This window comes from Mya arenaria, chromosome 8 (genome assembly GCF_026914265.1).
Source record: "Mya arenaria isolate MELC-2E11 chromosome 8, ASM2691426v1".
In the NCBI taxonomy this organism is placed as follows: domain Eukaryota; kingdom Metazoa; phylum Mollusca; class Bivalvia; order Myida; family Myidae; genus Mya; species Mya arenaria.
The window spans coordinates 2,146,799-2,163,015 of NC_069129.1; the positions used below are offsets into that span (position 1 = coordinate 2,146,799).

Sequence of the window (16,217 nt, forward strand, 5' to 3'; positions counted from 1 at the left end):
CTGGTATTTGACTTTGATAATGATGAAGGTAATGCTAAAAAAATATTCAATTTATTTGCGTTCAGAATTGAGTTTTTTTACATTACCTATAAAAATAGCATTGGTGTCCTACAATTTATCTTGGAAAAGAAAATATAAATACCACCAAAAAAAGGTAACGCCACTAGTCACTTATTATGCACGACATGTTTTTTTGTGAAACATTCCTTAATAAGTGTAGTTTGTACTAAATAGTAATTGATAATATTCCGACTGACATCAATATCCAATGTTTCGCGCCTGCACAATGATATTGGAAAATAGCCTACTGCATGAAGAGTGAATATCCTGGCTTTCCAATACTGATAGTATAAACTTTTAGATTTTTCTCAATATCCATTCTTGCCTATTGGTGCCGACTGTTCATCTGGAATGTATCGCATTTGTTTTGTTGGGAATAATCACAGTTACCTTGGTAAGAATTACTTTTTATTAAAAATACGGATATGTTTTGCTGTTTGAAAGCGATACTTTCACGTTACTCTTGTAATGCTTTTAATATTGTAAATAGATTTTATGTGTCATAGTTGTTACATAAAATCATAAATTTTTAGTATACATATTCGTAGACCGCAATGTGTTTATGATTGTAAGACTCTTCGAAAAAACAAAACAGATGAAGACTATTAAGATTGGCTTAATCTTTCATCAAAGAAGCGTTTCATCTATTAGAGACATTGCAAGTCGCCAGTGTTGACAATTTACGGGTGTATGTGAGATATAACTGTCTTAACTTATTGTTTAAAGAGAATTTAATGAACTTCACATGTGGCATACATAATGATATAAATCAGCTGGGTGTCGAAAGTGCAAAACTAGTACGAGATTCTTGGCAGTAGAACGGTGCATACCCTTATCATCAATTAGATTAAGATCAACCTGAACTTGATCTACAATTGATGTTTCAATGATTGTATATGTATATAAAATTACTAACATAACTATTATTAGTCATGTCTTTGTTTAAATTTATCTTCAAAAATTATTGAATACAATATAAGACCTTTTTGAATTAGTTTATTGTGACTATCCATATATGATTCATGCTTATTTAAGTTAATTAGAATACGAATCATGAAATTATGTGCGGGTTAATCCTTTAAGCAGGTTTAATTATAGCACCTATTGTAAAAATAATACTTTGAACCATTACGATTAATAACCTGCTCCAAAACAAGATAATCGGATCTGATGAAATCGGTATTACATAGGCTTTATTTATTACATAAGGTTGCAATATGAATTTGTCTTGCTATTTGTAATAGGGTCAAATGTTATTAAGAGTAAACATGTGTCAAAACACCTTTTTGAAATTTCAAACTACTGTGTGGTTTGTTTTGCAGACATTGGATTTTTTTACCTGAGATATTGTGCAATGTAAAAGGCAGACCTTCTCCCATAACCTTTCGAACAAGTGAAAGCATGTGTTTCACATTTTGAAATATGTCCTGGGATGATCTTAGATAAGTAAACTAAGTGATTTTTTTCACTCAGTATTTAAACTAAGTGATTTTTTTCACTCAATATATAAAACACTAAAAACATAATTAAATTCATTTTCAAAACTTGCTTTGTTCAAATCATTAAACATAATTGTTAACGTTTAAATCAGTGGTTTCTTAGTAACGTTTTCCAGTGATTCTGATATAGTTTAAAAAAAGTATTCTGTCGTGCAGTATTCGTTGAATGTATCTGTAAAGACACATCAATGACACACTACTACCGAATTGGTGTTCTTAAAAATATAAAATAAAAATCTACAGTTATCTTATATAAACATGAAGTCACTTTAATCTTAATTTGATATAAACACACATACAAATAATGGTTCACGATCTTTCCTGATTAAACGAAATAGTTTTAGGCCATTATAATATAAACGATAATTGTTTGTTTCAGATGTAAGAGAGCGATATACTTTAACATTTTTGTGCTTCATGTTTACGATTGATAAAAATTAATAATGATTTGATATTTAATTGGTTATCAAAAAAATGAGTTCGGGATTGCGCAAAAGCTAATTAACCGCCTCCCGACCGAGAGTTAACGGGTTTGATCGCGGACTTTGCTTCTGACTGTGACCTAGGAAGCCGTTTCGAAAGTTTTCTTTTTAAAAAAACAAAATAAAAACGGGCATAACGGGTATTTAACGTCTTATCCCGTAGGCATGGATTATTGCATGTGGCATTCATTTCTTTAATACGTGCAGCACGTATTTGTCACCGTGCTTCATAATATCAGTGTGTATTTTATTTCAGGAAATTTAAAAGCCAATGCTTCACAGCCATGTAATAAAACATTATTATCAAAACATTTTAATTGACAGTCAAAAGGTAAACCTGCATTCCAATATATGAACTGAATAAATCTTTTCTATCTTGATCAATATCATAATTTTGGCCCGTGATCCTTTTTTTCCTTTGAAAAAGACAACAACACTTAAATATTAAAATGCTTCTACATCTTCGAATCTGGACTTTATATAACATTATTCGTTTCCATGTGCTAGGTCTCTCACTAAGTACTCATATCTTTGTTTTATGTATATACATGATCTAAATTCCATAATTTGCTTGCTTTTATTAATATAAATCTCCATTTACTCAATACAATCGTTCTTAGTATTTGCAAATATAAGGGTAAGTCAGTCTTAAAAAACTTGTTAGTAAGTCAGATTTCGCATAAATATTAAAGCCGCACATAATTATTACACGTTTCAAGCGTTGTAGTTTCTTGGCAATCAATAAACAAGTAACCCTCAAAAAGCAGATCTCAACGCACTACAATAATTTCATGAAAATTGTTTTAGAAAAGATTATCTTTTTACACCGCTGGTCGTAGTAACTATATTTGTTTAAATTTCCTATCCGCCAATACTGAAGCCATTGATAACGTTAACGAATTATGAAACATGAAGCTGTGCCATGACAGTTTTAAACGATCTTTTTATATTCACGATTCACCAGGATCCGATTATTATTGTAATATTGACACAGGCAGTTCTATATACGAATACTATTATTCGCCTCGCCATGCCATTTTCACATGTTTCGCACGGATATAGGCTTTGTAAAAGAAATCAACAATCGACAAACTAATTTTTAATGATAGGGTATAGCACATAGTAATAGTAGAGTTCTAAAATGATAATATTTTAAATTGAATAGTTTATTTGTTTCTCAAAAACATGGTTATTAATGTTACTGGCTTAATGTTTTTAATAACGACTAGTATTATTAGCATCTTAACATCTGTCCGAGATAATGATCAATCTACCAATCTGGAATTTTGTGCTACGAATGCTGAGGAAATCCATGGAATTGACATTTTGTAAGCTATATTTTCAATTATCTCCATAGAGTCTGCTTGGTCTTGATCTGAACTGGTCCAATATCAATATGTGAATGCACGTATAAATGAATATCTAACCAAATGGGATTTGTCTTTCTAGTACCTTTTATAGGCCTTAAATTCAACAAATCAGTGTTATATAATCACATTAAGAATCAGCTTCAAATTTCATTTTCTTATCAATTTGGAAATTTTATTTGTTTGAGCGCTCGAACATTGGAAAACCTGATCCAGAGTGATTATCTCATATGATGGGTCTGAACCGGCCAAATTTTTTGGGCGCTCAAACAAAAATAGGTGAAGGTGGCCGGTTTTGATGCAAATGGTTAGTTCAAGCGCTTTGTTAGTGGTGCCAGTTTGTTTGAGCGCTCAAACATTTTCCAAGACTCCATTTCCAATTTCAACTTCTTAGGTCATTTATAATTCAAACTTGTTTGAGCGCTCGAACACAGAGAATCCATACACAAAGAAATGATCTCATGAAATGGGACTGAGCAGGCCAAATTGTTCGAGCGCTCAAACAAAATGCTGTGAAGATACAGTGGGTAGTTGGTTCAAGCGATAACATTAGTTGTAATTGTTGGAAGTTTGTTTGAGCGCTCGAACATTTTCCTGTGAAACCAGTTTGTTTGGGCGCATTAACACTTCACTCAATGCATTTTGTTTGAGCGCTCGAACAATTTCCAGATTTGTTAGGCCACTCTAACACTTTTTCAGTAAAGGCATTTTGTTTGAGCGCTCGAACATTTTCCAGTTTTGCAGTGATGCCTTCACCGAAAAACTGGTAAAAATTTTGAGCGCTCAAACAAACTGATGGAAGTTTCAGTGCTCAGGTGTTCAGACAGTTTTCTCCTTAGTAATATTTCAACAAATGTTGATGAAGGCGTGATAATAAAATTTAATAGCACAATGATTTTATTACATTTTATTTTTTACACATAATTCAAACAATAGACTTAAAGGCATCTTATAAAAAACATGGCATGACAATTTTAAGCCAAGACAGTTTGAAAGTATATACTTCATAATTCTCATTTTGCTTTTAGTATAAAGTTGTGTCTAGGACAAATTATACCTTATTTACATATAAAACTATATCAAAAACTAATCAAAAGGATTCACATAAGCACAATATATAAAAAAGGCAATTTCATAAAAAAAAATCTAAAAAGATACTATTATAAATTGGAAATAAGATTTAGTTGAATTACGTATGGTTATGTAAATCAATAATAAATCCAAAAATATTTATATAATGTGATTGTAAGTCTTAATAAGAAAAATTAATATCCGCCATAAATAGAATGATACAAGAAAATCCAAATATACATTATTTAAGAGTCGGTAGTTGCACTTGCAAAATGATAATCAAATTTATCAGATTGATGAAACAGCTGAAAGTTCTCAAACATAGACATTTATGTTCAATTATCACAGGTAAATAAAAAAAATCAGTACAAGATTGTTAGAAGAAGCAGAATTTTTATATTCATGCAAACTTGGTTTTTGAACATGGTATTTACTTTTCTGTATAGTTTGTGGTGGGTTTAAGGATAACCCTACACATTTGATATCACCAAACAGGACTTGATATTTACCCCAAGAATAAATCTGATCTTCAATTAACTCATTCATCTTATGTTATACACCAAACATATTATCTGTAATGCATAATAATTACAGTACGGACATTAGCTAATCACGGAGTAGCTAATGTCCGTACTGTAATTATTATGTTTGGTTATTTACATACAATTTTCTGATCATGAACATTTGTACCAAGTTGCCATGTTATCAAAGCATGGCAAAAATATAGCTGGGACAGCATCTGACTGACAATTGTTTTTTAAAATTAAAACAGGGAATCACTCAATTATTATATTTGTTATGGTTTTTGCTTAATTGAATATTTTGAACTGTATTACCAATTGAATTATGGCCAAGGCGTGAGTTAAACTTTATGCACACTGACATTTATAATGGCGGAATGCCAATCCGGATGTCAAAACTCATAACTGTGTAATTAAAGTATATATTCATTATGCACCAGTCAATCGTAACAACGCCCCCCCAGGGTCGGGGGTATCCCGGGGATAGCCGGGGAAATGGGCCGTATTTTTGCCTTCCAGGTGGTCCCGCATTGCCGGGTGAATGCGGTGGTTTTGTCTTCGTGCCAAATATAGCAGGGAATGGGCCTTACTTAGAGTTCCTTGGGTGGGGAGCATTTGGCGGGGGGTTTTACCAGCAGTTCGTCCCCGCAGGGCGGGGATTTTGCCCGGCCTAGGCTGGACCGATAGTCAAAGTCCCCGCTATTCTCAGGACCTGGGGGCCGTGGTTACAATTGACTGGTGCATTAGCTTTCAGCTGAATTCTTTTTCAACAATACTCACGTTTTCCTAGTTAAAATTCAAAGTTAGATGTATCAAATGCATCATAAAAATCTACACCAAACAACCTAAACTGTCACATCATATTGTTTGCACACATCATAATTATTTACATTAAGACACCGTTCTGCTAGTTTTGGCTTTTGCTGGTACTCATTCGAATGCAGAGGTGCAAACAATGCAATACTTTAAGACTTTTTACACAACAGCTGAGGTTTACAGATTACAAATTCAAGCAGATTAACATTGAAACTTGCATTTGTTCAACATGCCTATAAGCAAGCTTTGTCCAAAATGGGTTAATATATATGTAACAAAACTGACGCAACAAAAATAAAAATCTGGAAGAAAGTCAGTATAAACAGTTTTAAGACAAACAGTTATTCCATAGGAAATGCCACTTCCCTACATCCACATTTGAATTGTCATTGTTTTTTGTACTGTGAAAAAAAAACTATTTAGATTATTCTTAATTATTATTTAAGCTATCAGTGTAGGATCAGCAATTCCGATTATATTCTTCTCAACAAGGATTAGCAATTACTGTTATTTGCATACTTTTAGTATGAAATCTCACATGTTATATATCTCATTGCCTAAGTATATTAAGTGGATCGGAAGTACTTTCCACACGTCATGCTAAAGATATATGTAGCAAAGCGGAAACACGATACTTGAACATGTTGATCATTATCTAACCATACACAAATGTCATTTTCTGTTACATATACTGACAATATATCCGAGAATATAGGAGAAAACGATGCACTGAATGATATGTATGCGTTCAAGAATAAGTTTATCTCAATCATGGATATATAATTTGCATTGTCAGGCTAACAAGGAACCTTGGCTAATACTAGGGTAAGCTTAAGCTTAGTTCATTAACGAGCAGGTCTCCAGGTAATGCCTTACAGTAACGTGCAGATCTAATATTAATATACTTAGGAAGGTAATTAGATTCTATTTATTTATCATGCTAATTATCAGTATCGTATCAGCTCTTAGCACTTTATCGATCTCATGGACGGACTGCATGAGACCGTTTATACATCACATTGTTAATGTTTATTTGGTTTATGGCAAGTACGTTAAACATAGATATTGCGATGCGGACATAGAATACTGTGTTCGCATCTGTTAATTACGGATGTTATATCCTATAAGTTATACTTATACTAGCTGTATAAGCGATGCAGTAGTTGTTAAGTTAGTGTTGCTGTTAAATTCATTTGAAATCACGGATATACATGTACTCTGTCATTTCAGGCTACGAAAATTCCCGTTATATGGCAAACTGATGGCGGGGACTCGTTAGTGATCTTGGAACTTGTTGTTAGCTAACTAGAAAGAGATCTGACGAGACGGAATTAGATAAGAAATATTGGAATTACTATTTGATCACACACAAGTGTGTTTCACTTAATTAAAATCAGTGTATATGTGATTGGATTCACGTTGTTTTGTAAATGGAATACATGTGAGTAGTTCTGGATAGTCTTGCAGACAATACAAACAATAAGTTTATACTATTTTAATGGAAATCAGGAATGTTAAGTGTAGGCGTTAATAACAGTTTATTTTCACAAACAATGCCTTGTAATGCTGATGATTTGACTCGTTACATACAAGCAAGTTACAGCCATGCTTCCATGCATATCTTTATAACGATATCAGCAGTGGCTGCATTCATTGGGACTAGACATGTTTTATGTAAAATACGCAAGGAAATGGCAAATCTGACGGTTATCATCATTGGCGCTGGACCAATCGGACTAACGTCAGCACTAATTGCAGTACAATGTAAGCGGGTCCATAGACTGGTCATCTTTGAAGAAGAGAACCGTTCACACGTGGAAAACCGGTCATATCAAATAACTTTACAGCCTTCTTTAGTGTCGTTCCTGAGAAGTTATGGAGTTGACTTTGACAATCTGGAAGGCATGTGGCAGGATGGCTGTTTCTACACACGTGTTGGCATCTACCTGGAATACATCATGCATGTCCTGCCACTGTACAACAATAACATAGACATCAGGTTTGCAACGAAGGTAAAGTTTCAACGTAATTTTATTATAGTTGTTGAATTATATGTATATACAGTAATTATCTGGTTAATATAATAAATCAGTTGTATACCGTTGCCAAAACTAATCGAGCATTAAATATTTTGTTGATGTACAAGCTCTTGAACAATATATACGGCATTATTCATCTTTTTCACAAATCAAGCAATAGTATAAAGATCCATATCATTGATATGCATTTAATTTGATATTTGCAATTCCGATGAGTATTTTTTAAATGTATGCTAAAAAGAAGTTTCCAATGAAAAATATTCTAACGCAAAAATGCGATTGAGATAATCTCATTTAGTTTTAAATTAGCAATTGTTCAAGTGCATTATTTGCTCTAGAATTAGTTTTCTGTAATATAATATTAAAGGTTGTATCAACCTATTTGACGAGATAATACGTTTTAAACACAGCAAAAACATACGAGATTATGAATCACACTATGCTTTAAAGTGGTTAAATAGTTAAGACTTAAGTTCATATTTGATCCGAGTAATATTGTGATTTGTGGACCATGCACTGTCACTTATTGATCGAATATTGTATTGAAAACAATTTATGATAGTAAATGTATTTTTCATGCTCAGTTTTTTTGTATGACGCATGAAAGCATTGATATTTATTGTTTTGGTCATACTTCTGATAACAAATATAACATAACATCGCTCTGATATCGATATTTCCCTACAGTGCTGTCGGAACTTCTTAAATTGTATTGATCAAACCCACTAAAATTGATAAATTTTCCAAAACATGTCTAGCTTTCATGAAGTCAATTACAGTCAGTATAATTCTTCTTTTGAGTGACTGTTGTTTCAACATGAACAACATGTTTACAACAGCTAGGGAAAAATACTTTATTGGTGTAGAATTGCATAAAAGCATTATTTTCATATTTGTTTTGTGAATTGAGCATGCTGTAGAACCAATAGAACCAAAGTTTTATATTTTGTTCATATTCCAGTGATTCCAGTGATTGACGGTCGTCTGATTTTTTGCACCTATCTTTCGGACATTGAAAATAATTGATTTTGTTGTAATATTGAACAATTTAATTTGCTGATGATTCTGCTGACAGTTCGATAGTGATAACGCAACAGGACGATAACGAAAGCTTGACCATACAATGATGATAACACGACAGTACGATTATGATAAGGCGGCAGAGCGATACCACGAGCACGAAAACGCGTTTTACGAGTTTACAATCATATTTGGTGAAAACGCAACAGTACAATGGTGAAAACACGATAGTTTATCACATAATCATCATCGGACTGTCGTATAATCACGTTTTCGTTTTTGTTATGTCGCGTTATCATAGTTACTTTAAATTCAAGAAACACCGTATCTCTTAGTTGCGTGAAAACATGCAAATATGTTTTAGACGAATACTTTATGGGGATGTTTTTTTTTAAAACATCTCAAACGATTGGAAAAAAGTTCAATGTTTTCATTTACTAGATAGGAAAAGAAATATTTTTAATAACGTCTGCTTCCGTTTTGTCTTCTTCTTGTTTATATACTAAATCCGTAGCATCTGTGTGTGTGTGTGTGTATATATATTTATATAATAAAACCATATCATCGTAATTAAACACAGAACTAGTATAAACCAAAACATTTAGTTCTACAGCAGATGTAGCACACATTCATATACAAACTAAACATAGAATGGCAAACTGTTTTTTTTCTTTTGTCTTCAATGTCTGTTCAGGTGTAATGAATAGATCTCATGTCAAACAAATATAAGAGAAAACATTTATTTATTTAGCACTCATGACTTCCACAATCGTCCTATTGATTCAAGATTTAAAGACACAAGTTCGATAGCAAATGTTTACAAGATGTTAGTTTTCCTGAGTTCGCATTTTCATAACGCGCTCTAGGGAGAACGCCAAGCAAGCATTATCGACGTACGGTTTGCATGAATACAATCCTTTCTTTTAATTCAATTATATCACTACTCGTCTCAAAACGTGAAATCATTAGCCCCCCCCCCCCTCCCCTTCCCCAAATATAAAACTCACAAAAAACGTTGTTTTCATTTACATTTCCGTTCAATCAGGATAGGTAGGTAAGCATTCTTTGGTTCAATATTTTGTTTTGAGAACCAGAATCCTGTATCAAACCGATCTATGTGAGGGTATATCACTATTGTAGAAAATTTTGAATATAAAAAGGTCACATTTCAACATGTTCACACAAATGAATTGATTTAGAACATTATTAAAACAAACGCACATTTTGGACAAAACGCAAACAAATCATGTAGGGTCGGGATGCATAAAAGGGTCGATTAGCGGATAACTTACTTTAACGCCTTACTTCGCATTACGTGGTTCAATAGAAAGAGTTATGGTAAAATGTTATATAGACATCCTTTGGTACATTAAACAGATATACATTGTAATAAAATGACACATTATCGTATTAAAAGAGAAACAGTTTTGACTGTCTATTTTTTCACTTTTATTTGAAATTCTTACAAAAAAGGTTTTATTTGTTTAAGATATAGTTTATTACATGAAGGACATGTTCAAACGTGTGTAATTAATACCTCAATATATTTCAGCTGATAATGTGCATGCAACACATGACTTTTCTTATGAGTACTAAACGAAATTCGAAGAAACAAAATGTTGATAAAAAAGCTACGTGCACCATTTGGTATTCGTATGGAATTGGTCAATGTTCCATCCATTTGAAATGATCTTTGTTTCATCTTAAGGCTTGTGGTTAATGTTCTTTTATTTCATTATTCGGCGACATCATTGTATATAAAGTGTTCGTAGAGTTAATTTTAGTATGTAATATGTAAAACCCACACTATTTTATTGACATATAAACGTGCTGTAGTGAGGCCATGGGAATTCTTTATAATGAGATGTTTGTTGCAGTTTAGCCGCGACAGTAGCAACGCCGTCGACACCATATCAGGAAGGAAGCTGGTGATATGCTGTGATGGACGTGCGGGCTTAGCGGGCCAGATTCTAGGTCTCAGTGATGAATGTGTCTATCGTTCCACTGGGGCCTTCGGGGCTCTCGCTGCTATCGAACGAAACAGCCAAACCCTTGTACCAAAACCTGAAATCCGGGTCCACAATATTGGATTCGACATATCTGCCTACGTGTCATCAGACTATGAAGAAGATTCAAAATCCAAATTTACCTTGAAAATATTTGGAAACTCAAGGTGTAGATTTCTTGCCCTTGCTGTGAGGAAATCCGATTCCAAAGTTGTCAAAGCATTGAAAACAGTGTTGGACAAATCAGTGAGTTAAAAGTATTTTGCCTCCATAAAAGTATTTGTATGTCACGCAATGAATGTATTTGAATATAGATAAATATACTTATACAGGTATTAAAGTATATTGGACTGTTTTAGCGTGTTACCGTAACTTATGTGTGCGTTGTAACTGCCTGAACACGGACTCTAATTGTTAAATAAACGGTATTAATTTCTTGACTGATGGGCACTCACAACAACTAGTATAAACCACTGACCTCAAAAAGACATGAACTTTAAGTCGATTTATATTTCAGATGATGCGCAATATATTTCTCAAATGTTTCAACATGTACAAACGATCAGACGAAGCCAGTATCAGCGATTCGTACTGCCTTAACAATATGAAGTTTAGCCCTCGTCTTTTCGAGATCAGACTCTCTCAGAAGACGGAAAGCGCCGCCTACATAACTGACTGTGACTTATTCGTTATCGCAGAAGGGGAAGCATCGAGATCGTATAACTTTAACACAGGTGGGATACGGTTTTAATGTTGTTTTAACTAGTAGTTCATACCAGAAATGTGTTTAATTTTCTTCAATTTCTACCATAAAAATGTCCTTTTTGTTAAAAGAAACACAAAGGCATTATCTAATGAAAGAGAGGTTGTTTGAAACTTAATTGAAAAGGAAAACTAACAACAGTGTATACATCTCTCAGACTAATCATTTATAATATATAAATATACATATGATTAAACTACGTTTTATGGCTTCTAAATGCGAACTTTTGGTCATAATACTCTCGTAATATACGTCTATCGACATGTTTTCACATGTTATGGACTTGTATCACAGTTTGCAGTATCTGTGATGCATTTGACAGTTATGCATTGTTGTTGCTTTTGTGCTTCAGGAATCGATAGAAAGGGAAAGTTTACCTCAGATTAAAAGAATTGTAAACCTTGTGCCGATCATTTTCTGTATTTCAGGAATGGGCATTAAACTAAGATTAAAAGGATTGTTAACCTTATATGTTTAAATTTTGGACTACTTAGGTTGTTTCTGTAGTTTTTCAGATAAATATTGAAAATGATGTTTTTTTTTATTTTGTAGGAAAAACATAAACCTGGGATAAAACGGATTGTTATCCCTCTAAAAAGCCCTTCTATCTATGTTTGTTTAAAACATGTACATAAACCTGAGATTGAAAAGATTGTTAACCTTGAAAAAGATGTCTTATTTTTCTGTACTTCTGGAATGAACATTAACCTCGAAGAAAAAGGATTGTATTTCATGGAAAATCCCTTTCTATCTTTTTTTTTTTTTTTTTAAATGAACATAAACCTAAGATTAAAGAAATTGTTAACCTTGAAAATAATGCCTTTCTATTTATATATTTCAGGAATGGACATAAACCTTGGATTAAAAGGCCTGTCGTCGTTAGAACCATTTATAGAACGAATAACATTAGCAGAAACAGAGTACAATATAATGTCATCACTTATATACAAAATGGAACATTCCGATAAAATATGTAGACACTTTCTAAAGTTTGGTTTAAAAGAATATTTATTTTTGTGATATTCATTTTAGATATGTTTTTTTCTCATGTATTTCATTGTGTCAGATCATATAAATATCAATACTCTATTTTGTTTCTAAGGAACGTTCTAAAACAAAAATGCATCATCAAATTCTATAAGATTGCAAAACACGATCGAAGTACAAAAGGTGTTTGCTGAAGTTGTAAATTAGCAGATTGAAAAGTCAAATCGGTGTAAACAACTTATAGTGGTTTTGACATTTGGTTTCACAACCATTACATATGTTACGTTTTGAACAATATAAAAATGCTTCATCCGATGTGAAAATAATGATTAAAACATATTTTTATTTAACATTTACATATAACAAGTAGCCGTGAAAATTAGTCATTTTTTATGCCGCTTACCACACTAACATCCTGTTAACAAAAAGTGAAACCTCAAAGTTTAATAAGTCTTAGAGTACAAAAATGTAATATCTGAAGTATACACTATTTTTGTACTTTACCAACTAGGCTACTTTGGGTGCTTTACTTTAGATTTCGTTTGTGATAAGTCGAGTCGTGTCACGTGGACAGAACAGTTATTAGTAGATATTGATTAGCCGATCTGCTGTTACTTGCCGAGATTTGAGAGTTTATCTTCCAATGAACAGAGTTCATTGATTTAGCCCTTTATGTGTTCAAATTCCGGGAAAAACACATTGTCATAAACAAGTATCAATCATTTGTTATCATGTGTTGCGAAATGACACCTTACAACCCTAAAATGAATTGCAGAAAATGATTTAATCATTATTACAATAAGTTATAATAATAAGTGTAGCTGCTTTAACTATAATGTTAGCGGTGTATTTCAAATTTCCCCCTGGTATAAATCATATTAAGTATATAAGAAGTCTTAAAAGTATGCATTAACTAATGGCTACTGCTTTTTGAAAATCACTCGGAATCAGAATTTGATTAGATTTCAAAAATTAAACCCATCTTATTTTACATACTCTGTAATAAATCAGTCATTTTTCATATTCTGCAATGAAGAGTTTGCGTGCGCTCTTTGTACAAGGATGTTATACAGATTAATCTAGGGTACGATTGATGAAATATGATATTAATTGATATTATTAAGTATTCACTAAAGTTGCAATTGTATTATCGCCATATACACATACTTTAGTACATATTTTATGTCGTGGTCATAAAATGATAACGTTCGTGCACAGCCAAAGACAACTATGCTGATTGCCATGGAACTGAACTGTGATAGTAATTACCGCCGACCTTTATATGAAGAGATTTATATCTTTCACTATAAGGTTTGATTAGTATCACATTCTTGAATGCGATATCATTTTGGTAAATATAAATTGGCATCTTAAGCTTTATTACCAAAGAAAAGAAATTTAACTTCATAGTACATGCCGTTCCGTGCATTTGTCCGATGAACTGTTTTACAAAAAACATCGGCCTTAATATTGCTGACTTCAAAGACAAGCTTTTGAACATATATCAACTTAAATGGCAGGTTGACGCCTGTAAATATCTGTTTCAAACATTAATGATTTTCCATAGAAAAGTTTTAATTTGGCTACTGGGGTTGTTTCTGTAGTTGTTCACATAAGTGTTCAAAACTGCAATTATCGATAATATAAGAATGAGCATGTTTTAACAATTTATAAATATTCTTTAAACTACAATAAAACTGAAACAAACGAAAACCACTTCAGAAATGTCCGTGAAATTTTATTTGGCGACTGGTAAGTCATCGGTTCAAGGAGCGTTGTACGACCAGTATCCGATCATTACAGAAAATTTGAAAAACTAATGAACAACTGGTCATTCGTATGGCTAAAACTACTCGGAAATTATCGTTGACTGTTTTCCAATAACTGCACTGAAACAGCTGCAGAATATAAACAACATGCACGTGTAAATGTTGGTACGTGTGTACGATTATTTTAGCATGCCACTCGCTTGTGAAGAGAAAATAAGTACGAAATTATTTTTTTATGTTTTTACATGTTAGTTTACACATTGAGGCGTACGTCATTATATCCTGCATGTATCTTATTTTCATTTGGTTTTAATTCAAATATATTTTTATCCACAATTTCCGCTATATAAAATAAGATATATGCAGTCACCGGCAACACCTTTAATTTCCAATGTAAAAAATTCAATTACGGCACCATAGACAGTTGTTTTGCTTATTTCTGCTGAACAAGTGGTTGAAATCTTAAAATCTATTATGGCGACCTTAAACGATCGCGCGGCTGATCGGACAGTAATTCAATTTTGTGCAGACGCAGGGATGACTTAATTGTAGACTATTGGTTAAATTCAGATTTTTTTTTAGATATTTCACAATGTCTATTTATAAATGACATCGACTTTTTCGCGAATATTGAGCGCATAAAGTGGAGGAAGCGTCGAAAAATATAGGCTTTAAAGGGTGTTCGCAGATTATAGACTCTTATCGAAGACGACTGACCAAGGAATGAACGACATAAACAGGTTTAGCAAAACTGAAGTGCCCCGTATACTTCAAGACAAGCTTAACATGTCGAGATTCTTAAGTTGGTGTAGGCCGATGTATCACTGCCTGGCCAAGTCAGTTAAGACCGACAAAACGTGGCTCCAATTTTTAGCCAGACTGGAAGCGTCAGTCGCGCGTGTTGATGACGCCCTCAAATACTCCTCCGGGGAAATCTTGTATGGTGACATCGTTTGGAACGGCGATGTTTATCACCGCTAAACAATAACACTGTGAACTTTACAAACTATTCAAAGGTAACATTCATTATATTCTTTTACACTGTTTGTAATATAAAAACGGTATAATTTATAATACAGTGTATATATTTTTGTAACATTTCAAATTTACAGTCGATTTTTTTGTTTATAAAAAGTAATAATAATTATAACTTTTCTAATAATATCATTCGTATGCTCTACAAATCATTAGCCGTGACGTTTAGATATATACACATGCTATTATTATTATTCAGAACATGAGCAAAATCATAAGGAAAAACCTCATGCGGGTGGGTTTGTTGTAAATTGTAGGCCATTTAAAGTCCAACTTCCGCAACCCAGATTGTATTTTCATCTTAAATACTTACTATGTTTAAGAGGGTAGCATTGAATAAATTACTAAGGGTGTCATTCTAAGGTAGAAATTAAAGGTAATATAAACCTGAGATATACTGTTAAGAATTTGTTGTTAACAAATGAAGGCTACACTCACACGTTTCATTAACCATCTACATCATTGACCTTTTAGATAGGTATATAGGCTTTTATATCCTGGATTGACGCTTAATTTATGCACAACACTATAGAAACAAGCTCAGCAGCAAAAAGTTTAAACATAAACCCGGTTTAATGGCACTGGGTAAACGCCAAAGACATATAACATCAAAAAACAAAAAAATTACAAACAAGAAACATGGAAAAACAGCACAAAACTCCACAAACAGCACATTGAATACATACGTTATATATTAAACAAAACAAGGTATGTTTATCAAGGATTGTTAGGTACCGCCTTGGAACGGTCAGTAAAACATAAATTGACTAGGGGTTTAAATC

The 16,217-nt window shown here is 32.8% G+C and overlaps 1 protein-coding gene across 4 annotated transcripts; it reads left to right on the forward strand.

The window, feature by feature from the left end:
- Positions 1 to 400: 400 nt before the first annotated feature.
- LOC128242635 (uncharacterized) lies at positions 401 to 12,733 on the forward strand. Of its 4 annotated transcripts, none has more exons than XM_052959871.1 (5): positions 401 to 454; positions 7,047 to 7,828; positions 10,753 to 11,127; positions 11,399 to 11,615; positions 12,486 to 12,733. In XM_052959871.1, exons 2-5 carry the CDS (start codon positions 7,328 to 7,330, stop codon positions 12,662 to 12,664), a joined length of 1,272 nt encoding a protein of 423 aa, XP_052815831.1. In that variant the 5' UTR covers positions 401 to 454; positions 7,047 to 7,327; the 3' UTR covers positions 12,665 to 12,733. The 4 variants fall into 4 exon arrangements, with proteins under 4 accessions (XP_052815831.1, XP_052815830.1, XP_052815829.1 ...); XM_052959870.1 differs by lacking the exon at positions 401 to 454 and adding an exon at positions 6,487 to 6,729; XM_052959869.1 differs by lacking the exon at positions 401 to 454 and adding an exon at positions 6,487 to 6,680.
- Positions 12,734 to 16,217: the final 3,484 nt, after the last annotated feature.